Source organism: Taudactylus pleione, unplaced genomic scaffold (genome assembly GCF_031769625.1).
Source record: "Taudactylus pleione unplaced genomic scaffold, aTauple2 ptg000207l, whole genome shotgun sequence".
Classification (NCBI taxonomy): domain Eukaryota; kingdom Metazoa; phylum Chordata; class Amphibia; order Anura; family Myobatrachidae; genus Taudactylus; species Taudactylus pleione.
The window spans coordinates 1,152,103-1,178,003 of record NW_028284609.1 but is presented as its reverse complement, the minus strand read 5'-3'; the positions used below and the strand labels follow the sequence as shown (position 1 = coordinate 1,178,003).

The 25,901-nt window shown below is 40.6% G+C and overlaps 1 protein-coding gene across 7 annotated transcripts in view; it reads right to left on the bottom strand.

Moving 5' to 3' along the window:
• NAV3 (neuron navigator 3) overlaps positions 1-25,901 on the bottom strand; it is a 383,856-nt gene that overhangs the window by 224,596 nt on the left and 133,359 nt on the right. For all 7 annotated transcript variants that reach the window (XM_088478094.1, XM_088478095.1, XM_088478096.1 and 4 more), the window contains exons 3-4: positions 25,666-25,718; positions 6,033-6,105 (exon numbers count right to left, since the gene is read on the bottom strand). In XM_088478094.1, the coding sequence (XP_088334220.1) occupies positions 6,033-6,105; positions 25,666-25,718 (126 nt within the window). The remainder of the gene's footprint in view (positions 1-6,032; positions 6,106-25,665; positions 25,719-25,901) is intronic.

Here is a 25,901-nt window from a genome sequence, read left to right as displayed (position 1 = left end):
TGTAAATATGCTGTGTGTAAGTATTCTTGTGTGTGCGTGTGTGTATGTATGCTGTGTGCAAGTATTCGTGTGTGTGTGTGTGTGTATGTAAGCTGTGTGCAAGTATTCCTGTGTGTGTGTGTGTGTGTGTGTATGTATGCTGTGTGCAAGTATTCTTGTGTGTGTGTGTATATATGTATGCTGTGTGCAAGTATTCTTGTGTGTGTGTGTGTGTATGTATGTATGCTGTGTGCAAGTATTCTTGTGTGTGTATGTATGCTGTGTGTAAGTATTCTTGTGTGTGTGTGTATGTATGTATGCTGTGTGCAAGTATTCTTGTGTGTGTGTGTGTGTGTGTGTGTGTGTATGTATGTATGCTGTGTGCAAGTATTCTTGTGTGTGTATGTATGCTGTGTGTAAGTATTCTTGTGTGCGTGTATGTAAGTATACTCATGTGCGAATGCTATGTGTAACTATGCTTATAAGTTACGTGTGTATATGATACATTTCTGTTTGTTTATATACATAGTTTATATATATGTATGGAACCTCCCCCCTTTAAAAATCCTGCGTTTGCCACTGCTCCCTCCCCTAAGCCTCCTTTTGTAGTGCCTAACCCTAACTCCCCCTTCCCTCACCTTAAACCTAACTCTCCCGAGGGGGTGCCTGACCCTAACCTTCCCCCAGTGGTGCCTAACCCACCCCCCCCCCCTTTTTGCACATCAAATTGATCAGTGTGGTTTTGTCACTCCCAGTTCTTTTAGTTATGTGAATAAGATGCATATATTGAGCGAGAAAGATGGTCGGCGCAGCCGAGTCACCTTAGACCTGGAGTCCTGAGAAGAGCTATTTGCCACAGTATATAAGGACACATCTGTACACTGGTCAGACACATTTTGTGGTGCAATCGCAGGTCCTGGGTGAAACAAATCCAAAAATGTTTTGCACTCTGCCATATGTACAAACCAGCAGTAATACTTTTGTGTGATGAAAAAAAAAAAGAATTCTTACTATTTGCTATGGCTAATATTCTGGTTAAAACTTGTCTTACTGTAGTTGTACAGTATATGTGTTTTGGTAAACAGTTAATGTACAGCACACTACATAATAACAACTTGAAGTTTTCTGAATATGTGTGCCTTTGCCATTGTGTATACTACTGTGAATTTGTATGCAGCGGCTGTGTAAAAATATTCAAATGTCACAGCCGCCAAGATTTGTATTGAGGCGTCCACCGGCAGCTTCGCAAATCTACGAGATTGCATACAAAGACGCAGCATCGGATGTAGATCAGTTGATGATCACGACACGCCTACCTCTGAGCTGCCACTCCCATTACCTCTCACAAACAGACCCTGCCTGTCAATCACACTGCAGTCGATTCCTCGCTGCAACTGCTGATGGTAATGAAACATGGTGCATGTACAGTGCGACTTAGATACATGTGCAGACCACTGATAATTGCTCAACTGTGTAAATATCGGCACTGCGTCCAGCTCTGAATCAGGCTTACAGTACACAGTCTTCCTGTGAATATGTGCTAAGTGTTTTATAACGTGCCGTGTATGCATGAAAGTGTAATTATTAAATGTGCCAGTGCCCATGTTTGTGTAGAAATGTGTGTTTATTACTGAGTGAACGTTCAACCCCTGAGAGAGAGAGAGAGAGAGAGAGAGAGAGAGAGTGAGAGAGAGTGAGAGAGAGTGAGAGAGAGTGTGTGTGTCTATATAAATATTTATTATCTGTTATATATATATATATATATATATACATACATACATACAGTCAGGTGCATAAATATTGGGACATTGACAGAATTTTCATATTTTGGCCTCTCTTCACCACCGCAATGGCTTTGAAATGAAACAAACAAGATGTGCTTTAACTGCAGACTTTCAGATTTAATTTGAGGGTAATTACATCCAAATCAGGTGAACGGTGTAGGAATTACAACGGTTTCTATATGTGCCTCCCACTTTTTAAGGGGCCAAAAGTAAAGGGACAAACTAAACAATCCTAAATCTAACTTTCACTTTTTAATACTTTGTTGCAAATCCTTTGCAGGCAATTACAGCCTGAAGTCTGGAATGCATAGACATCACCAGACGCTGGGTTTCATTCTTGGTGATGCTCTGCCAGGCCTCTACTACAAATGTCTTCAGTTCCTGCTTGTTCTTGGGGCATTTTCCCTTCAGTTTTGTCTTCATCAAGTGAAATGCATGCTCAATCGCATTCAGGTCAGGGGATTGACTTGGCCATTGCATAATATTCCACTTTTTAGCCTTAAAAAACTCTTTGGTTGCTTTTGCAGTATGCTTCGGGTCATTGTCCACCTGCACTGTGAAGCGCCATCCAATGAGTTCTGAAGCATTTGACTGAATATGAGCATATAATATTGCCCGAAACACTTCAGAATTCATTCTGTTGCTTTTGTCAGCAGTCACATCATCAATAAATACAAGGGAACCAGTTCCATTGGCAGCCATACATGCCCACGCCATGACACTACCACCACCATGCTTCACTGATGAGGTGGTATGTTTTGGATCATGAGCAGTTCCTTTCCTTCTCCATACTCTTCTCTTCCCATCACTCTGGTACAAGTTGATCTTTGTCTCATCTGTCCATAGGATGTTGTTCCAGAACTGTAATGGCTTTTTTAGATGTTGCTTGGCAAACTCTAATCTTGTCTTCCTGTTTTTGTGGCTAACCAATGGTGTACATCTTGTGGTGAACCCTCTATATTCACTCTTGTGAAGTCTTCTCTTGATTGTTGACTTTGACACATATACAACTACCTCCTGGAGAGTGTTCTTGATTTGGCCAACTGTTGTGCAGGGGTTTTTCTTCACCAGGGAAATAATTCTTCTGTCATCCACCACAGTTGTTTTCCGTGGTCTTCCGGGTCTTTTGGTGTTGCTGAGCTCTCCGATGCGTTCTTTCTTTTTAAGAATGTTCCAAACAGTTGATTTGGCCACACCTAATGTTTTTGCTATCTCTCTGATGGGTTTGTTTTGATTTTTCAGTCTAATGATGGCTTGCTTCACTGATAGTGACAGCTCTTTGGATCTCATATTGAGAGTTGACAGCAACTGATTCCAAATGCAAATGTCACACCTAGAATCAACTCCAGACCTTTTACCTGCTTAATTGATAATGAAATAACGAGGGAATAGCCCACACCTGTCCATGAAATAGCTTTTGAGTTGATAGTCCCATTACTTTTGGCCCTTTAAAAAGTGGGAGGCACATATAGAAACTGTTGTAATTCCTACACCGTTCACCTGATTTGGATGTAATTACCCTCAAATTAAATCTGAAAGTCTGCAGTTAAAGCACATCTTGATGGTTTCATTCCAAAGCCATTGTGGTGGTGAATAGAGGCCATAATATGAAAATTCTGTCAATGTCCCAATATGTATGCACCTGACTGTATATATATATATATATAATTAGAGATGAGCGGTTCGGATTCAATGAAATCCAAACCGCTCCAAACATTGGGGATCCGAGTCCACTCCGGTGTTCCCCTCCTTACTCGGGTCCCACTTCGAGGCCAAACAGCAGCCTCCTGACGTCGGATCCTCGCGAGAGAATCCCACGTCAGGACCCACCCTCCACATAAAGTGCACTTTATTCGATGGCTTGAGCAGTGTGTGGTGCCTTACTTACCTTGACAAAGGTCCCACATGGGGACCAAAACGTCGGATTTAGCCTACAACACTGGTGGTATGTGATAAATAGTTGTTCCATCTCTGCAATGGTGAGTGCCCTCCCTATCTTGGATTTCTTCGATGTATAAATGTATATATATATATATATATATATATATATATATATAGTCTACAGTCTGCTGGCACTCTCAACAGCACCACACCTGCCTCCGGTGCACAATCAAATCGATCCACAAAAGTATACAAGGAAGATAGGCGCTCAGAGTAATCATAAAAAGCAAGAAGTGTATTGTAAACGGTCTGCAGCCATTTCTGGGCCGAAGCCCCGTCTTCAGGACCACAATACAAATTTTGTACTTGTTTCTATTTGTACTGTGGTCCTGAAGACGGGGCTTCGGCCCAGAAACGGCTGTAGACCATTTACAATACACTTCTTGCTTTTTGTGATTACTCTGAGTGCCGATCTTCCTTCTATACTTATATATATATATACACACACACACAGTATTATACAGATCTGTAATCCAATGTTCCAAAGTGAATGAGAGCTATTCTCTTGTATGAAATGTGCTATAGGAGCTCGGACCTAAAGCCCAAGTGATGATTCTTTACTAACGTTAATGGTTAGTCTGACTTCTACAAGCCAAATAATGACATTCAGAACACTACAAAATATATCCAATAATAGATCTGAAGGCACTGCTACAAGGAAACTGCACACAGAAAAAAGTTTTTAATCAAATATATTAATTCAAATTGCCCTTCCATACAGATGGTGACAATAACATTGAAAAATTTGCGGTATGTTCTTCACCAGTACAAAGTTCAGGAACAACCAGATAGAGTTGAATTCAGGTGACTACAAATATATCATTTAACATAAAGCTGTATACTGAAATGGGAAAAGTTGTATTACGTTAAATTTGGATTGCAGATGTGCCTTGCTGGGTATATTAAAAAGTATTCACAACATTTTTGAAAGTCCAAATAAACAGTGTTGTTCAGCATAAGCATAACAAACATACTATAGCAACATGCAATAAAAATAGCAAACTACATCTTACATTACAGGATTGTTGTGATTGCTCTACATACTGTACTGTATGTGTAAGGAAAGTCCCACAGATTAAGATAATTTAAATGGTGACTTTGTGTTTAAATATAGAAGACACTGTAATTATAATGTAACTACGCACACAGGGCCTAATTCAGACCCGCTCGCGAGCACTGAGAGCTCACAAGCAGGTCGATGGTGCCCTAATGCGCATGCGCACGACGGAGGGAGCTCCGTCGTGCGCATGCGCGAGACCCGCATAGCGACAGCCAAGCTGTCGCTATGGGTCTTGCACCAAAGGGGGCGTGCTGTCGATGGTGAGTGACAGCACGCTCCCTTTGGTGGGCGTGCCGGGGGCGGCGTGGCTGCCCAGACGAAGGCATTCCCATGGGAACGCCTACCGTCTGGGTCCGGCCCCACTAACATCACTAGTGATGTCAGTGGGAGTGCTTTTGGCTCTGATAGAGCCAAAAGCACTCCAGGGCTTGCGGCAGCGAGACCCTACCGTAGGGTCTCGTTGCAAGCCCGATGGTCGCGATGGTCATGACCATCGCGACTATCTTTTTGGCCGCTCGCATAAGCTGTGGGTGGTCACCCACAGCTATTCGAGCGGCCAGGAGGCCGCTCCATTTTTAGGTATTAGGGCCCTGATTCAGAGCGAGCGCTCTGGTCAGAGCGTCCGGCTTTGAATCAGGCCAACAGTTCCCCTCTACACACAGGCCACTTGATACAGGCATATTAAAGAAGGTGCCCCAGTATTTTTTTCTTTAAAATGTCATCCACAGAGTCCTGTGAAGTTATCAAAGGGGACATACAAGCATAGCCAATGCAACTGGGACAAACCAGATAAGAATTCTTACAAAATCACATAACAATTCATCTGCAATAAGATTACATGAGTTGTGTTGTTCTGTATTGTAGACTGTGTGTACAGTACCAAGCAGTTGCTAATCAGCAAGTAGAGTTATACTGAATATTTAGCAAATGGTGCAAAATGTTGTAACACCCATAGTGACCAATCACATGTCAGCTTTCATTTCTGATCATATGCACCAGAAAAATAACAGTCCAGATGCCAATTGTTAACAATGAAATCTCAAGGTCAACCAAGGCCTGGATTACTTTAATAGTTTAGCATATCTAGATCCTGAGATATGAAATAAATTATGGATGTTAAAGCTAGTGTCGATTTCAAGTAACATGAAATTATACTGCTTGAAATGATGAATATCAATGCTTAGAAATGTAGTTTATCTGCTTTTTAAATTATCAATGTGAAGGAATGGAGCCAGGAGATCATGCTGGTGTGTAGCGGATTGTCTTACCTTCTGCCGAGAGGCCTTGCACATTAACTCCTCGGGCTGCCAGAAAGTTCAGACAGATATCAACATTCTCAGTCTGTAACATGAAGGAAAACGACAAGTCACTAAGTGTTGCCTTACACAATGTGCCAGTCCGAAATTTATGGGAGAAAAGGATTGAATATTTCTCATTCACTGCAGGCATCATCAGCATTTAGCAGGCATGACTGCTGCTAATTAGCAAAACCAAATAAAGCTTTTATTGTCCACTCTATAGCTTATGAAACAATTCATAAAGGCCAAATCCAGAATGGCATGCCTGCAGATCAGCAATCCACCTACTTAATGTAAAAGCAGGTTTCGCTCAGCCCAAGAAAGCATCCAAAGACGACTTAACAGTGTGTGTGTGTGTCTGTCTGTTCTGTCTGTCTGTCTAGAACAGAGCAGGATTCCCTGAATGAATTGGTGCAGTGAATTTCTCAGTATGAGAAGTGTGCTGCTGCAAATGATATGAATGCTAATGCTAGTATAGAGTTTTTATTTAATCTTTTTCCATGTAACTTCTGTAGTGTATTATATAAATATTAGTGTGACTATGATAAGGATTTCAACTCCTAAAAACAAACATTAGCCAGTAGGGTGACTATACCCTCCATAGAGCTACAGTAACAGTTCAAAATTTTATTCCCAATAATTTACACATGGACCCTTGCGTGTGTGTGGTGGGAAATATAGACTGCAAGCTCCAGTGGAGCAGGGAATGGTGTGTAAGATTTAACATTCTCTGCAAAGTGCTGTGTAATAAGGTGACACTATACAAATAAACTATAATTATAGGTTCGTATAAAGTTAACGAAGTATGCGGAAAATATTACTAATTTGGTGAAAATAAAAAGACTGTCTGAACTATGCAACTAAAGAGTTAGATATAAATAATGCACATTAATTACACAAATAAACATATTTCTATAAGTGTCTACTTATTGAAAATTCTGATATACCCCCAAATATTAACATTATAGCTGATATTTACCAATGGGAGGTCACCGGGACACAGACTCTGATAACAGATATCACAAGCTGTGCTACTGTACATGCGCAGAATGGAAAAGTTGTGATGGGTATCGTAGTTACTCCAGCCCACCGGACAGAGAGATCACAAACCCCCATCTGCATCTGAGCTTCCCCCATAGGAAACATTGGGATTGTGAATATGGCATTAGCAACCGCAAGCAAGTTCCAAAAGCTAAGCTTTTTTGGAGCTTGTTAAATAATCATCCCCAACTATTGGGATGCCACAGCAAGTACTGTTGCTTTAATAATTCAGCGTAAACTTAAATCTGCCTTAAACATGCATATATGGACGTTTCTGCACGTTTAAGCACAGAATACGCTTGATAAATAGACCCCTTAAGAACATGTGAACCAACCATTGGAGGTTACTATATAACAAAGTTTGTATAATAGTGAACCAAAAAATATATCCAAAAGAATTCAAGGGTGTTCTTAATTTAGGAGTAATGTACATCATCTGGTCCATCCGCCTACTTTCCTATACTCCTATCATCGCTCGGCTACTCTGTTCTCAGACAGAAGCACCCAGTGAAAAAACAGATTAGGCATTCCTGCTCTGCACTGTCTGGCTACTGCCCTTCTGAGATAAGCTAGGATAGGGTTACTAAGAAGTCCAATCATCAAATGATTTGTGGCCGAGCTGCATCTTTGTACGGAGTAGCTTGGATCTGCAAAGCCATTGGTGGGCACCTCAATACAATTCCTGGCAGCTGGGAGATTTGCATATTTTCACACAGCCACTGTGTACAGATTCGGAGCTGCATTGACATTAGCATCCAGCTCTGAATCAGGGCCTATGTTGCCTGCAGATGCCAGCTACCCTAGGCATGGAAATTTGGAAGTCTGACCACAAATCTGGACTTGGAGGACATTTGCTTATTTGTTCTCTCACCACCTTAATTATGTGAGACACATCACCATACACACAGTAAATGAATAACCAGTTTAAGTAATAACAACACACCTTCATACATAAAAGACATTTGTGCATCCTCAATGTTGGAAGCAGACTACTATATTATTCCACCTGGTACATTGCATTTTTAGGCTCTCAACTTATTAGCTGAGCAGCACATGGGATTTCACATTTATGTTCAGAAATTATAGAACATCAGGGAAAAAGTGGGGAAAAGCAGCTGCACGCGTTGGAGAAGTTCCAGCAATGGTTTCTTTATCCAAGAAGAGACTGTGTAATCAACAGTGTGTCTTTATGTTGCAAATTCCCCTTTGAGGAAGGGGTCTTTAGCTGGTGTTAGCAGGAGTTAGACATCCTTCACAAGGGATACAAATCGTTGCTGCTTCTTTGAGCCAAGCTAATTTCCTGTAGCCAAAGATGAATGCTCCAATACGATTCCACAGTCATGTTGAAATAAAATAAGGGCAAATAACATCTAGCATCAAAGTAGCATTGCGCATTTTCTGACAGTAAAAGGTTTCTATGTAACAGAGATTGCTTTGAGAGTTCCCCATCAGGAGGTGTTCACTTTACTTTCAATCCCAGCCATTTAATAACAAGAGTGAACGATAAATCAAACCACATTCACACTTCTAAGAAGCACATTAATAAAGATACTAATATGTAACATTAACATGTAGGCCTTGAATGAAGGAATATTATATTCATACAGAGTAAATATACAGAGCTGCTCCTGATTGGCTGCCATTCCGCAAGCTGTGATTGGCACGTTGCCAGCATCATGCTTGAAATGCCGCTGGCGCTATTTCACCATGCCCGGCTGCAGCAGGCAGCCCAACTCACATCTGCACCATGACACTGCGGCTCTGCCTTCATTAAATATGGCGGAACAGGGCTAAGGGGTGGTCCGGTGCACCCCCGGACCACCCCCCAGTTTCGGCTATGATTGGAGGTGAAAATTTCATACGACACTCACAATCAGTGTAATGTCTGTTGTGCTCATAAATAAAGCCCATGGGTTGTTCACAGTTTATAATCTCAATTTTGATTTGTTTTCACACCTGTCCCAATTCACTAAGAATCCCGCCTCATGATCAAACTCAAGCAATTCTGTTTTTGGGCTTGTTCATGTTACATTCAGTACTCTCGAGGGAAACACCAAATGTAACATGCTCTGTTCAACTAAGCATTAATCAAAATATAATGATTGCAAAGAGGTAACTTCTATGTTATTGGTCCGTTATCATAATATAAAATGAACACATGAACAAAGAATGAATTAGTCATAACTTTAGGTATCTGCTTATGGGAGTTCTCACATTAGCTGATGTGTCCTCAGTACGTGTGGCATGGTGTAGCATGCTGGGCCCTGGCAGATCACATCTTTCTGGTATAAAACTCCCATGCAAAATTTTTTTTACACATTTAATTTATTTGAATTTTATTACTTGCATATGGTCGGTGCTCATATTTTGTCTAATGTAGAACAGTCATATCCTTATGCATTTATTTGGCTATGCTTATGTACTTTCTGTCTTGATTTTCAGGTAACCATTAAAAGTTAATTCATTATACATATACATACAGTGTATATATGTATATATATATATATATTTATATTTCAAGGGAAGCCACTCCCTGTCTTCTACTATTGGGTAACAGTTACAGCACATTTTTGTGTGTATGAGTATTCCCCAGTTTCCAACATTGCTGCTATTTTTCCACTGTGCTGTGGTCGAAAAGCAACATTTAAAGCGCCCCAGTCTTCTGCACTAAGAGCAGGCCACACTTTCTCTTTTTAAGCTATTGCGTCCTCCTAATTTCTTTATGCCTAATTTTTATAGCATCTTTAGAACAGCAAGAAAAGAGCAATGCTTTTACAGAGCACTACCACTGTATATAGGGTACTTAAAACACCCTATGTGACAGGGGGCGGGATGCATCAATGTGAGAAATGCGGTCAAACCCACAAAAATGGGGGTTTACCCGCATTTCTCATATGCAGTAAGCTCCGGGGCTTGGATGCGGAGGGTAACACCATCATCTGATGGTGTTACCCAATAGAAGCCTATGGGCTTCTATTTGGACAGTGCTGTGAGAAGGATCCAATCGGATCCTTCTCAGCACCACACCCCCCCCCTTCCCCCGTGGGAGCGCGTAACTAACTCCGGCATGCATGTGAACAGTGGTGGGATGCATCGCATCCCGCCCATGGTCTGCTTATATATAATGTATTTTTATTTTTGAGCATTAGTTTTAGACTACAGCCCCACGACATCACATACAGTAAAAATTGTCCCATCATCCTGACAGCATAATGATGATCAGTCGCCCAGATGGACACACGATCAGCCATAACTCAGCAGTATTACAACTGTATATCTATTTTCCTCACAACATGATGCAATTGTTCTATTGTTATGCACTTAGAGAGACACTGCAGCTGGTAGTGTGCGGGTCCACACGCCCACATGGCACTGGCCACACCCACACAGCACCAGTCACTGCTACTCTGCTACTTCCAATAGGCCCTGATCAGTTTCAGCAAGAGCACCATGTGGTCCTTAATTTGGCCTTGCAGGCAGCCCCGCCCCTGTATTGGTGACCCCAACAGATCAGAAGAATGGTGCATTCATTTTCTTTTTTTATAATAACTCACTGAATTCCACCAAAAAGTTTTTTGTTTGGAGTTTTGCTTTATGTGTGCTAAAGTGATCAAGTGCATCTTTCTCAACAGTAGAAAAACAAAATGTTACTTCACAATGTAGCAAATCATAGTTTACTGTCAAGAAATGAGTGTTAATGATACACAAATATACACAAATCATAACACAAATGTCACCACTGCTGGCAATGACCAAAGGTCTGACTTCCTGCTAGAGATGAGCGGTTTGGTTCTACTCCGTTCTTTACACCAAATTAACGTGAGTTCGGATTTATCCTATTGACTATCTGGTTCTCACATATTTTGGATAGCCAATAAGATAAATGCCATTTTTCAGATCCAAATGTAACAGAGTAGAACCAAACAGTTCATCTCTACTTCCTACTGACACAACAATTGATACTAAGTTATTGTTACACAAAATATACATAAACAACATAGTACAAAAATGAAACGGCCTTGCCATGCACTGTGACTATATTAAATTATTCAGACATCCGGAAACATCTGGGTGGGAAAAAACCCTGTAGATTGAATTACTTCTCCAGAACACAATAAATACACATCTGTGAAAGTGCAGGTTCTTTATATTGCAAAATAAATGTTATTTCAGTTAATTCCATTAACCCAAATATGTTTTTTTTCTGTGTTTAGAAGGAAATTGTGGTACTAATGAAGAATATAAAGTGATACCCCGCTATACAGTGTATGCAAGGTAAAAGAAACACAAATTAGTAATACATGCATGTGTAATCTTTTCATACTGACAAAATTGCATAATTATTTTTTTTTTTCAATTTGTAAGAAAGTTTTTAACTTTTTGTATCTGATCCACGTGAATTTGTTCAGCAACACTGTAGTAAAAACAATGTTTGCTCATCAATTCAGCCGAGGACATTTTATTCACTTTGATTGCCTATAGCATTCCTTTCAGTAAGAGCTTACAATTCAATGAAACATCAATCAAAACTTTTGTTGTGGATTGTCAAGCAATATGCACCCCATACATTGTATAACTACATTTATATTGAATAATCATTCTTCTTGTGGTAATGTGGTAGCCAACTTAACTAAGTTGTATCTATTACCTTAATAATTATTTTACCTTTTAATGTGCATTTTGTACATTTTTGGGGCAATGCTGATAGAAGTACAAGTATTATTACTATTGTTTATGTATATTTATAAAACTACTAAGGTGGAGGAATGAGCTTACAGTCTACAAAAATTAGGGTTAAATGTATTTACTAAAAGGACAGTTTGACTCAATCCCAAAAGTACTAGAAACCTGTTGAGACTCCAAGGGATATATTTACTAAAGTGCAGGTTTTTAGAAGTGAAGATGTTGCCCGTAGCAACCAATCAGCTTCAACTTATCTAGCAAATTCTAAAAGATAATAGCTAGAACCTTATTGGTTGCTATGGGCAACATCTCCACTTCTAAAAACCTGTGCCTTAGTAAATATACCCTTAAGCTTTAGAATATAATATAATGAAGCACTATCAATGTTTTTCCATTTAGAAGAGAAACCCTGATTTACTGTATTTAGAACTCCTCGTAGAGAAATCCGCCCATATAAATGACCTGCCTCAGGCAGGTATGTTTGTAGAAAGCACTGCACAGGTCACAGGGTTCAGACCAGACCCCTCCTTTACCCATTTATTACTTACAAAATCCTATGGGATAGATCCTCTTTGATCCATGTAGGCAAACAATGGCACTTGATTTTTCACTACATTTCCTTTACAGGTGCACTACAATGGCCAGCAGGCCCTGTCTGACATAAAATTCTGGCACTTTTGGTTTTCCGAGTTCACTGTTTTTTACCTCAATTTTTTCAGTACCAGCCTAGGCTGGTCATCAATTGGGCAAGCCCCCACTCCATTTTTTATATTTTGTGTATTTAAAAAATAAATAAAAATTAGTATAGAAGCCTGCACAGATATTAGAGATCTGTGCACTGTTTGGAAGCCGTGGTAGGTTTTTAGCAGTGCCATCACACAGGGCAATGGGGCGGCACCGTTGCTAACCCACAGAACCTGCATGTGGCTTACCTGGAATGGCACCATGCAGACAGTTGCACTGCTGCAGAGCCTTGAGGAGCATCCAAGGCATGCTTCAGGCAGGGAGCCTGCACCCTCTGGAGCTGCCCAGAGCCTCCTTAGGACACTTCGGGCATTGCTCAACTTCCTAGAGCCAGTGGCCCCGTCCCATAGCTGTGACATCATGGGTTCGGCATGGCTTTAGGAGGAGGGGCTAGCACACAGCCCTGTTTCAGCCCTGGGATGACCCACCATTGGCAATGCCCATTGATTTAAAAATAACAGTAAACCCACCGCTTAGTAAATATACCTTTAGTAGGTGAACTGGGAAGAGAGGAGTATATATACGAAGCAGTGGCTTTTGTAAACTGTTGTTTCTCTGTGGGTTTGACCTAAAAAAAAGTGGCACTAAAGTTAAGTGTAAAATATGCTGCCATGTAGCATTAGTGCCACTTTAAATGTTTATGTAATCCCACCAGGGAGTAAGGATGTGTTAAGTATATAAGGAAGACGTAAAAACTTTGACAAACAGGTGTGGTTCAGGGCACGTTTATAATTTTTTTTTATTAACAGCATGTTATATAGTAGCTACATATTATGCAGTGCTTTATAGAGGGAATGGGTACGGGATGCCGACGCTCGGGATCCCGACGGCCAAAATCTCAATGTTAGTATCCTGACAGGGTTAGGATACTGACACCTGTTGGTAGGTATCCTAACCCTCTCCCTACCCTAACCCTCCCTCCCCCGATGCTCGAACCTAACCTCCCCCCTAGTGCCTAACCCTAACCTTCCCCTCCCTGCACCCTAAACCTAACCCTCGCCCCCTAGTCCCTAACCCTAACCCTCCCCCTAGTGCCTAACTCTAACCCTCCCCCCTACCCCGTTACTTACCTTCGGGATGCCTGTGGTTGGGATGTCGGCTACGGGATTCTGACAGGTGTCGTGATTCCGGCGCTGGTATATTAAGCGCCGGAATCCCCTGTGTCGGGATACTGTACGTATCCATTTTAGAGACTATTTCATCAGAACTGTAAGGCTACAGTTTTTATAGGCCCACTTTAGAAAGTGCCTAAGCAAAAGTGTGTCTCCTCTCCGTTTCAAAGAATATTTTAGCAGAGTTGATAAAAAAAAGTTCTTAGGTTTTTATTAATGGAGAAAACTACCGTCAAACTCTTACTGTGTTTTGTCCTAGTTTTCTTATTTGCGAAGACAGTATACAGTAATTTCCAACTGTTCTGCTGGGCATATTTGTAATCCGAGACGCCTAACTATTCACAGTATTTGTAGCATGACATGCTTTTTAATAAGTCTGAAAATGCTAGGACCTAATGTAACGCCACAGGCGCTTGTATTAAGAATTTCATTGCAAAAATGTGGTCTATTTCCTACTGAACAGGTGCAGCTTGATGGAACTTCTCTCTATCTATAGAACATTCGTTCTAATAAAAATATTGTGTGTGTATATTTATATATATATATATACACACACACACACACATATACATCAGTCCATTACTTCTCAGGACACTCCGGGTGGCAGTGCAGGCTACATGGTGCATGCCTGGGACATCCAAAGAACACTTCAGGTGGCACTGTAGGAGAGATACTGGCAGCAGGGTGCCGTTCCAGGCACCCTGCTAGCAAGATGCAGAAGCCGTGGGGGAAAGATGGTGCCATCCACATAGCCCTGCTCTCTGTGCATGATGTATCTAAGGGCAGACAAATTTTGAAGGACATAATTTGTCTGCCCTTAGATACATCATTATTGATCATGTGCCACTGTTAAAACAAGGGGGTAATAGATCACAGAAGTTGCTTCAATGTGAATCCTGCTGGATCCACAAACTAGGCACATTACAACCTAAGGGACTGAGGACCTCATTCAGAGTCGTTCGTTGTGGCCGCCCAGTCGTAAGGTAAAAGGGGCAGGATATGCAAATGAAGCGCTCGCAAGTTGCGTCGTTAAGATGTGATCGTTAGCTGGACGAGCGAGGGGAGGATGCGGCCGTAAGACTAAAAATACGCCCCCTTCTCGTTCGCATTACACGTCATCTCCGGGCATATAAGGATTAATCGAGACCATCGGGAACCATCGGAGCTGGTCGTAGAGCTTAATGTTGACCATACCCTCTCTTAAGCACTACGATCAAGTCAGTGTAAAAACCTCCCATATCACATGTGCCATGACACTACTTAGTTAATTATGCACTCCCATAAAACGCCGTTTGCATAGTCAGAAACGCCTGCGTTCGGATCTCCACTCCCCCATTCACAAGCACCTTCCCCTGTTACCACCCACAAACGCCTCATCCTGTCACTCAAACTAACGACCTGGCTAAGTTGAAGGAGAGAGAAATTTCAGATCGTAATAGCTAGTTTGCGCATGCGCATTGCGAATTTTATGCATGTGCAGTTTAGCGAACATTGATGGCGTACGACCGTGCGGCCGCAATGACCAACTCTGAATGAGGTCCTGAATGAGAACTTGGGGTTACATTGTTTTCTGTGACCCATTAATATCTGGTATATTGCATAGTGATATATCTGTAGATGTGATTATTTTGAATAGTTGGATAAGTGTTTTTTTTTTATAATCCTCTGCTGATTTCACGGATGTCCGTCGGTTTTTATAGTATAGGATTGTAATGTTGGAATTGAGATAACAGTACTTGATAAAATTTGCCATATACATATTCCTGAAGGTCTGTGTTAAGGTGTTCTAGCTAATTCTGCTGCACATGTATATTTGTTCATATGTATATATCTTATTTATATGGAGTAATATGCTAAATTAAATTTGATAATTCTATTTGATTAATAGATTGAGATTTTCTTCTAATATAGTGATATGCCGCTATGGTTTGTTTTTAGTTTCACTTGGTTGCCATGGCAATAGGGGTCGTGCTGATGACGACACATGTGGGCGCTGTTTGGCTGGACCCGGAAGCCGTGGTGATGGGTATAAGTAAGTGCATTTGTATTATGTATATTGTATCTTGATAACGATGCAATAAAGCATCGAAACGTTGATTTCTTATCCTGCTTCTGTGCCCTGTTTTTTACTGGAGTGCCGCTGCTTTGCTATGTATATTAGGGAAGTTTGCGATCTTTCCACGGAGGGCACCTGGGACGCGTTGGGATTATTACTGGGAGTGCCATCCACGAGGACTGATAAATTTTATATATATATACATATATATATATATATATATATAATATTTTGGAAACCAAGCAGCGGCACTCACAGGTCTTGAAATGAAGTATGACACCACACAGTACTACCCAGGGTAGTACCTTGTGGTCTTTTACTTCATTTCAAGACCTGTAAGTGCCGCTGCTTGGTTTCTAGTACATATTAGGTATTGTATACTTTTGAGGGCACCAGAGCAAGTTGAAAAAACAATTATTGTAGCGCTTTTACCAGTTCGCTCCACATTAAATTGTGGAACTAAAAGTCCCAGCTTGAATGCTATGCCACAAATCAATCTCAGAACTCTATGAGCACTAAAACCTTAAATGTTAGGTTTGCGTCCTTCCCTTTATCTGAACCAACTTGTCGGCCTGTACAGATGTCCAAACTTCAAAAGAAAAGAGGTCCCCTTCCTTTCTTTTGAATTTTACTTATATATAAATAGACAGATCATACTTTCCAACTGTCCCTGATTGTCAAATTCAAATGGGATCATTCGTATCATTTCCCTGCATTGGTTTATAATGCACAATGATCCCTATGGCTACATGCATTTTCTGCAAAGTATCAGTGTGTTTTCATCAACAAATAGATCTTACTAACTGCTTTGGGGCTCGTTTACATTTGGATGTAAGTCACTTTTATGGCACGCCTTACAGATGTTGCAGTACACACACACTGTACTGCCGCGCTTATAGGTGCTGCTTTCAAAAACTCCTTAAAATGCTTTTTAAAAAGTAGGCAAACATGAGATAGATAGATAGATAGATAGATAGATAGATAGATAGATAGATAGATAGATAGATAGATAGATAGATAGATCATCATAGTGATAAGAAAAAGTGCATTCAGTGTATCACTTATTCATTAAGATATATTATGTATGCCTACCAGAAGGAGAGGAGAAATTCCATGCTTATCTATATTTTCTGATATCCTTGGTCTTTTCTTTCCAACCCAGGATGTATGGATAATATAGGATATGATATCTTGGAACTTGGAAATAACTATTTTTGCAGAAGTTGGCATGAGTTAGTTTTTGTAACATTTGCTAATTTTTATTTTCGGTTGTCCCAGTTTTCTGTGTGAGAGCACAGTGCTGTTATATCATTACACTATATTATTTTGACTTTTTATGGTTCATATCATATTATCCTGGGTTGAAAAGAAAAGACAAAAGAGAAGTGTGGAATTTCTTTCCTTCTGGTATATCTTATCTTGATGGATAAGTGATACACCGAAGCTACAGTACTTTTTCTTGTCACTATTAAAAAAGAGAGAGAGAGATAGAGAGAGAGAGAGACCCAAAGATTTGGAAGGGATACTGATAAGAAATAAAATCCTCTGTTAGTTTCATAACAATTTTATTTCTCACAGCATTCGGCACGCATAACATAACCCTCTACATGGTCGATAATTATATTTGGAAAACTAAAGGCCTTGATACACAATAGGTTGAAAAGGTATCTCAATAAACTGGTTGATCTGAATGCCTTGATACTGTACATCTTGTATTAACTAAATGCTCTTACTCATTCATGGATGAATTTATTGTGCTAATAAAGGACTACATTTATCCTAGAGAAATTATACAGACATTCAGAATATGATTATTTTATTTATTTATATTGGCATTCACTACGATCACATTTGAGGTCAATTTAAAAATGGTTGTGCCATTGTGTTTTAATAATAATTATTTTAGCAAACATTAATAACATGATTCTTTTAAGCACAGTAGTTATTTTGTTGATATATTTTACATTCCTATATTCGCTGGACTAATAAACATAATAAAAGTCAAAAGCTGTAAAACATGAAATGGAAAAAATGTATGTTATAATGTAGATTTGATAAATCTGGAGGGTTAAAATAAGAAAGTAATCATAATATGTAGTGAAATGTTAGGTATACTTATCAGATTTGAAAACCATCATAAAATGATAAAATCTGATTCTATTCATCTTGAAACAAAATAAATATATAATTTATGTCAGCAATTAATAAGCTTATACATTTCTGTACAAAAGAATATTGTAATGGACCAGTTCTGACATTAGTTCCTGTGTACTGTACGAGGTATGTTAACCACCTCACTGTTTAAGGATAATACCTGTATACATTGTATAGGCACCAATATTATACTGTATAATCTAGCACTGAAGTAAAGACTGTTACAGTATACTCTATTAGCACTGTTATGCTCTATGAATAAAGCAGGCAAGATTCACAGAAAGCAGGGTAAGTTGGGGTGGGGTGCAGACTCCTATTGAAAGACTCCCTAGTTATTTTGATTGCAGCAGAGTAGTATAAATTGCAGACTGTGCAGGCATGTCAATCACTATTAGAGCAATGATCCTTCAGGAGGCCCACAGAACCAATGTTGTAATAGTGATTCACTAAATAAGGGTGGCACATAGAGCCTGATTCTGAGTCTCGAATAGTGTGGTAACAATACCAGGCGCCTATAGCCATTGTACATCCTAGGCGTCTACCTGCCCATATTCTGAATTGTACTCATCTATGGAATCACTTAGCCCCCAGCCCTCCAGCAGCCGTCATTGCTAGTAATAGCACTTATACCTACCCTATATGTGGTGCAGAAGATACAACTGAAAATGATCTGCACAATCCATAAGCACAACTCAGAATGGAGTGGGCTACAAATCACGAGATGCATGAACTCAGATTCAGGCCCATAGCTTGCAATCAATATTACCTTGCCTGCCAAATACCGACTTACAGCTTTCAATGGAAGCATTTTAGACAGTAACAGGCTCACTTAGGCACAGCTCTTGTTTATGAGCCTTACCCCCACACACACACTGGAAACATCTTGAAACTGTAGACAGATGAGAGGATAAAAAGCAAGACGAGTATAGTAAAAAGATATTACATTAACTTTCATCTAGCTAAGTATATGTACAGTACTATATTTATTATAAAGTATGATTACATTTACTAATAGATTAGAGCATTTCAGTAGTAGGATATTTAAAATACAGTTATAATATAAATAATTTTAATAAATGTTTTTAATAAGTGTGCAACAAGATAACATCTTGAATAGCAACAATTGTATCTGTGTAATTAAGATACATTGGGAAAACTTATGAGCCAGGTTCAAGAAAAGCTTTAATATTTGGATAACAGCACATTGACAGAACATAATAGGCTAATTGTAGTCTTATTTATGGAGGTCTGAACATTCAAACATAAAAAATAGAGCATTGAGACTACAATAATATTTTATTATATATTAACTGCTCTTTGTTTTGATTATTGTTGCAAATCTTTATGGAACATTATATTACATACAGATATTTATGAGAGATAGCAGCTACAGTATATTATTACTCACTTTAGCACTTATTTACTTTTGCACATTTCCCATAATATTTTGCTGGCTATTATGAATTTTTAAGAGTTAAGAGTTAAATGTTGTGTTTTAATTTTTGAACACCTTGAAGACTTTATTGCCAGTTTTTGTTACATTGGTATTTTGAGCAGTCTGTGAGTGCCCTACATAGGAATACTGTTTCTTTTGATAGTTTTACTGCCAAATTTACAAGCAGAGTGCTTAAGAGTAGAGTTCCCAAGATTAAAATACTGGGTCACACAAGATCCCTGTGTGGCACTGGCCTCATTCTAAGTGACCCATAACATTTTAGGCACTTAAAGATCATTTTAGATCATGCCTAGTTCATTAGGAAAGTCTTTACTGGTCACTATAATATCAATAAATAATCCAGAAATTACTGGACAATATAACAAAAATGATTGAAAGCAACAAGTAATCGAGAGGTTCCCAACCACGGTCCTCAAGGCACACTAACAGTCCAGGTTTTAAGGATAGCCATACTTGAACACAGGTGTCTTAATTAGTACCTCAGTTATTTTGATTTAACCATATGTGGTTAAGCATGGATATCACTAAAACCTAGAGTGTTGGTGTGCCTTGAGGACCGAGGTTGGGAAACCCTGAACTAATCCTTCAACACTTTTTTCAATCCCTTATTTCACTTCATTCTGTACTTTTCTTTCCCTTCCGTATAGGTCCTCCTGTGGTTGGAGCGCAACCTAATGGCTTCCGTGGAATGCAGAAATTGAGACCCATGGAACGCATGCCGTCTGGGCACCATGGTAATGAGCTCTGCGACACCCGGAAGTTAAGTGGACTTGCGCGACAGGCAGTGAGCGGCTTGATGGAGATGAGGATTGGCAACACATCACCCATGGGGCATATAGTGTGGGTAAGTGATATGTTTGTTTTTTATGTTTGTTCGTGTTATGATGGGGTCCTGATGATGGGGCTGCGGCCTTGAAACGTCGACCTGAAATACATGCTTTACTTTCTAAAAACCCTCTGATTGCCAGTTCATTTGGACATGGTATTTATTATTTTCTGTGCACCAGAGGAAATTTATTGAGTGCCAGCAGTTGTCGGATTTGTGTATGTGTGCATATATATATATATATATATATATATATAATTAAAAAAAAATATTGATAGGGGCCCCAACACATTTGTTGCCCAGGGGCCCCCACAGACCTTAATCCCGTCCTGGCTGTAGCCTTTATTAGGGAATGACCACTCAATGGAATAAATTACTTGTAATGAAAACAGTATATAAAGTGCAAATTCATATATTTTCCAGTCTCTTGAACATGTTAAGTGAAGGATCTCACTTAAGTGAACTACTTGCTGCATAAATAACTGTGTGACAATTACACACCAACCTTCATCACTTCCATTGTTTTCAAAAAAAAATTCTCCTGTCAATAGAATCTATCAGATTTCACAACATGTTCCCACCAGGCTACATACCCTCAGTGTGAAATGTATTGTTCTGTCCAAAATACCAACACATTTTCTTTTCACATCAACTTCTCAGGCTTCCTTCTTGAAAACATGAGACATTAGACTTTTTCTCATGGTGTTTGTCCATTGGAATACAATCTGAGGTGAATATTTGTAGATCAATGAAATGGTACAAGATATAATGGTATTGTACATGTAAAAACAGTTGGAAGAAAATGTTTTCCTCTAGGAGCCAGATACAGCCTACATGTAGCTTTTTAAGGAGTGAATCCATTCAAGTCTATACAAAAGGCGCACAAGTAGAACAAACATGTAAAACCTATGCACTTACCACTCTGTTTACTTCTATATAAAAATGTAACTCATGTATTTCCTTTTCCTCCATTATAACAACATGACCTCAGCTATAACTGTAAATTATGATGAATAAAATATATTTTTATGTCAAGTAAGTGGAATACTATTTTCCTACTTCAGAGTCTGAGGTACAAATCATTGCCAGAAGACACCTCTCCCTCCAGAGACTACTCAGGGATGGTTGTTCAGGCAGAGGTGTAGCAGCCCCTGAAATTGCACGAAGGCGGCAAAACATGAGGTGCACAAGTGAATCTAGAGAAAAGTATTTAAACAGAGAAACATGTTCAGTCAAAAATGGATCCTTCACTAAAATTACCTGAAGGTGGTAAAACATGAGGTGCAGAAATGAATATGGAGGAAAATTCACACAGGGATGCCTGCTCAGGCAAAAATGGATGATTCTACCTTGAAATTGCCTGAAGCCAACAAAGCACCAGTGTCTGCACCAGACACATTTCTCCTGTCCATAGCTGCCATCATTAGGACACCCATTTAAGACAGATTGGGTCCCAAAACAATGCTCCACTATTAATCTCTCCAGAGTATGTATGTCCACCAGGTTCCTCTTCAGTGGACTATGAGTCAGAAGAGGTGACTAGGGACCTCATTCAGAGTCGATCGCTTGCTGCAAGCGATCGCTCTGAATGAGGGCGGCCACTTACTTTTTTAAGTGCCACCTTCTGGTCGATCACTAGGCTGTGGGTTACTACCCACAGCTCTAGCGACCGACCAGGGTGATGGTCGCGTTGGTCATTGAGCAGGAAGCTCCCCACTGACATTGCTGATGTCAGTGGGGCCGCCCCCAAACGGTAAGCGTTCCGACTGGAACGCCTCCGTTTGGCCGGGCACGCCCCCTGCCCACCCACCAAACGGTGCGAGCTGTCACTCACCATCGATAGCTCGCCCCCTTTGGTGCGAGACGCCTAGCGACGGAGTGCCCGTCGCTAGCCGGGTCTCGCGCATGCGCACGTCGGAGCCGGCTCTGACATGCGCATGCCCAGTGTGGCAACATCAACCCGGTTGCGAGCGCTCAGCGCTTGCAACCGGGTTTCAATGACCCTCTAGGTCCTCAGCCTCTTCAAAGAGGCAAGTATAGCGACATACAGATGGCCAGTGTGGCACTAGCAGGTAAGACCACTCACTAAATGATGTACCTCACATTGGAAGCTTAGTCAGAGGCATGCGGTATACAAGTTTGCCCATCTAGCCAGTAGAGCAGTGATTCCCAACCTCGGTCCTCAAGGCACACTAACAGTCCTGGTTTTAGTGATATCCATGATTGTGCACAGATGGTTAAATCAAAATAACTGAGGTACTAATTAAGTCACTTGTGCTCAAGTATGGCTATTCCTAAAACCTGGACTGTTAGTGTGCCTTGAGGACCATGGTTGGGAATCCCTGCTGTAGAGTAACCCTAGTCAAACATGACAAATGGGTTTTAAGGAGTCACACAGGACTCCCAGATGCACCCACATTATTTGCCCTGAAGCTGACTCTTCTTTATGTTCACATGATGGTGATAAGTCCCAAAGCAACCCCATGTTAAGAAAAATTCAGTTTTAAAATAACTGATGCTGCTGGTCCTTTACTTTTACTTTTTGTTCAGGAAGACCGATTTTGCCATACCTGGGAAGCTAAGCAGTGTGAGACATGTCAGTGCTCTGGATGGGAGACCAGGAGCTGTAGGCTTTTTCTGCACATTAGAGTCTCTAGTAGCTTTTAAATATGTCCTGCTCAAGGCCATTAGTAGAGTCATCCTCATTATTGCCAATGGTCTCGCTGGTTGTCAAGAGCTGGACTATTGAGTTTAGCCCTAAGGTCATTTGACATGCCTATTCTGGTAGACGCAGCCCCTTCATAGGGTGATCAGGGCTCACTACTAAATCATAAAAAGAACACGTGCTGTACAAATCAGAAAGTCTGGAGAACCAAAAATGGCAGACAAGTCAAGGTGCATGCCCATGTCACAGTTTTTGCACTTACATTTATAAGATCAGTCTATGTGAAGATTGCAGATTGGCAGATATTACAGAAAATGGAGATATAATCAAAAGGTTGACAATGACGATTTTAACATTCATAATGTTGACACCATAATGTTGACAGTTATGTTTACCTGTAGATAGACAACGTGAATTAATGTCTACAGGTGAAATGTTGAGATTGTCAGAATGTGGACATTAGAGTTATCTTGCAGATGGGAGGACTAGGATAAGGCATCATGAGGAGGGGTTAGGGTAAGGCACTAGAGGGAGGGTTAGCAGTAGGGGTTAGGGATAGAGGAGAAGTACTCACCCAAACACCAGAGGATCAGTGGTCTGACCCAGAAGTCACAGTCACATGACCACTAGTACCCAGAAGCAGCACTGGAGCCATTGCAGCTATCGGGAGCAGGTAAATCACTGCTGAGACACCATGGCTGATATGTTGACAATCTAACACAGGCCGGGCCAACCTGCGGCTCTCCAGCTGTTGTGAAACTACACATCCAAGCATGCCCTGCCACAGTTTTAGCATTCCTTTATAGCAAAAGTGAGGCAGGGCATGCTGGGACTTGTAGTTTCACAACAGATGGAGAGCCACAAGTTGGCCAGGCTTGATCTAACATGTCAACATTTCATCACTGTCTACATGATGAATGTGGCTATGGTTAGGATCGACATTCTCATGTTGGCATTATGACCAGGGGCGCCGAGAGGGGGGGGGGAGCGGGTACAGATTACCCGGGCCCGGGCTTCCTGAGGGGCCCGGGTCCGGCGCCACTCCCCCCCCCCCCTCACAGCAGCCCAGCACACAGCATGTGCTGAGCTGCAGTTGGAGACTGCTCATGGCTGCTGAGCCACGAGCGGTCTCCTCTGCCTGTGCGGGGGAGCGATCACACTGATCGCGCCCCCCCTGGCTTTGCGCCGGGCTGAGGGGGCTCAGAGCGCCCCCCTCCCCAGCGCACAGCAAATTTTTTTTTGTTGGTTTCTCGGCAAGGGGGCGTGGCCACTCCTCCCACGATTAGGCCACACCCCCTATTACCGGGGCCCGCCACGGCTCTTGGCGGGCCTGATTATGACTCTCGACATATCATACCCAACCCCAGAAAATGTTCTCTCTCATAAAAGTCCAAACTATTACTACTTAAGATCACTGCTACATTAATGTGAACATTTACATCTTGCTCATAAAATACTGCTTGGATTAGCCTTGTTTTTGGATTGTCACAGGGAGTCTGGAGTCCTGCATTAACTTAATGTACCAAATTCATGACTGTCACAAAGAAAAATCCAATGTGAACTTAACATTTTCTAAGCAGTACATGTAGCAGCTCCAAATCTCTCTATACGATTTTTCTGGCTGGAAATAAGAGAAAAGCTAGCTCCTTTATAATAAGTATGTTTACTGTGTATAAAAGCAGAATCACACTTACTATTTTGAAAACTCTGAGAACCAGGTAATTTATTTTCACAATATAGTTGTTGTCACTTGTCAGGAATGTCCACAAAATGCATTCCTATTACTCTTTCAGAACGCACTGTCTTAATATATATTTATTTTATTTATCAGAACAAAGAAGTTCTATAAAAAAAATATATGTCTTGGAGGTATTAAAAAAACATGCTTGATCAAGATTATCAACAGCGAGAGCTAAATAATTAAGAAGAAATGTTTCTAATTAGTGTGAATTTTACAAACGCTCAACACAATTGCTGCTAAACCAACTAGGCTGCAATACTAGCGCATTGTAGCTCCAGCATGAAAGGAAAGCCACACCTCACATTACCAGACCACATTCTGGACCTGATTCAGACATGTACGCAATGCCAATATTTACAGAGTTCAGTGATTATTGGTAACTGCGTGTGCATCTAAGTTGTACACCACACATGTGTGTGTGTGTTCTCACTCACTTACTTCATACTTACCTTTAGAAGGCCACCAGAGGAGGAACTGGGGCAGAGATTGGGGATGGTAGGGGAAGGGGGGGGGGGGGGGTTCAAGAAAATGATATTTATCTGTGGCCTGTTACAGTGATGCTCCATCACCTATTGGTGGCTTCAGAGGTCAGTTTTGGTCCATTGTGGAATAGAAGTACATAATAGGCAATACCTAAATATTATATATGGTGCAGCTCCGCTCTAAAAACAGAGCTCTAGGGTTCTACTGTATGTACATTTATATAGAGCTCCGTAATAAGACATTTCATATAGATTTCTATACACTGATGAATATACATACACACTATTAAGAATCATGTGACTTTCACAATTTGTAATTACAATTACCACCAACTCCAAGACAAATGTGTGAGCATAAAATTGCTATGGTAACACATGTCCTACAGTAACTAATACTAACAACTGCTATTATATCTTACATAGATCTCAGCAGTAGTGCACCTGTTGTAACGTAGCATTTCAGGAAGAGAGGTTTATTTGCTGTGTCATACAAAAGGCCACAAAACACAGTGATGAATACAGTGACATACAAATCTATTCACTATCCATATTTCAGCAAATTCCACAAAAATGGAAAATGTCTACATTGTAGACATAATATACAATTACTTAGAGATCATTAACTATTAAAGGCTGGACTTACCATCTGGGACTGGCTCTTTGGACAGCCATTTATATCTTCCACTCTTTCATTTGCTGTACAGAGAAGCAGGAGAGACAAGTCAGTGAAGCGGGTAAGGGAGTACAACCTCTGCTATCAGCCACACCATAACAATACACAAATCTACAGAGTAGAAGTGTGAATGTGATCTACTGCTAATTCTCCAGCCCCTGCCAAGTAACTGCTAACATGAAATCCTCCCCAATTGTCTCTGCATG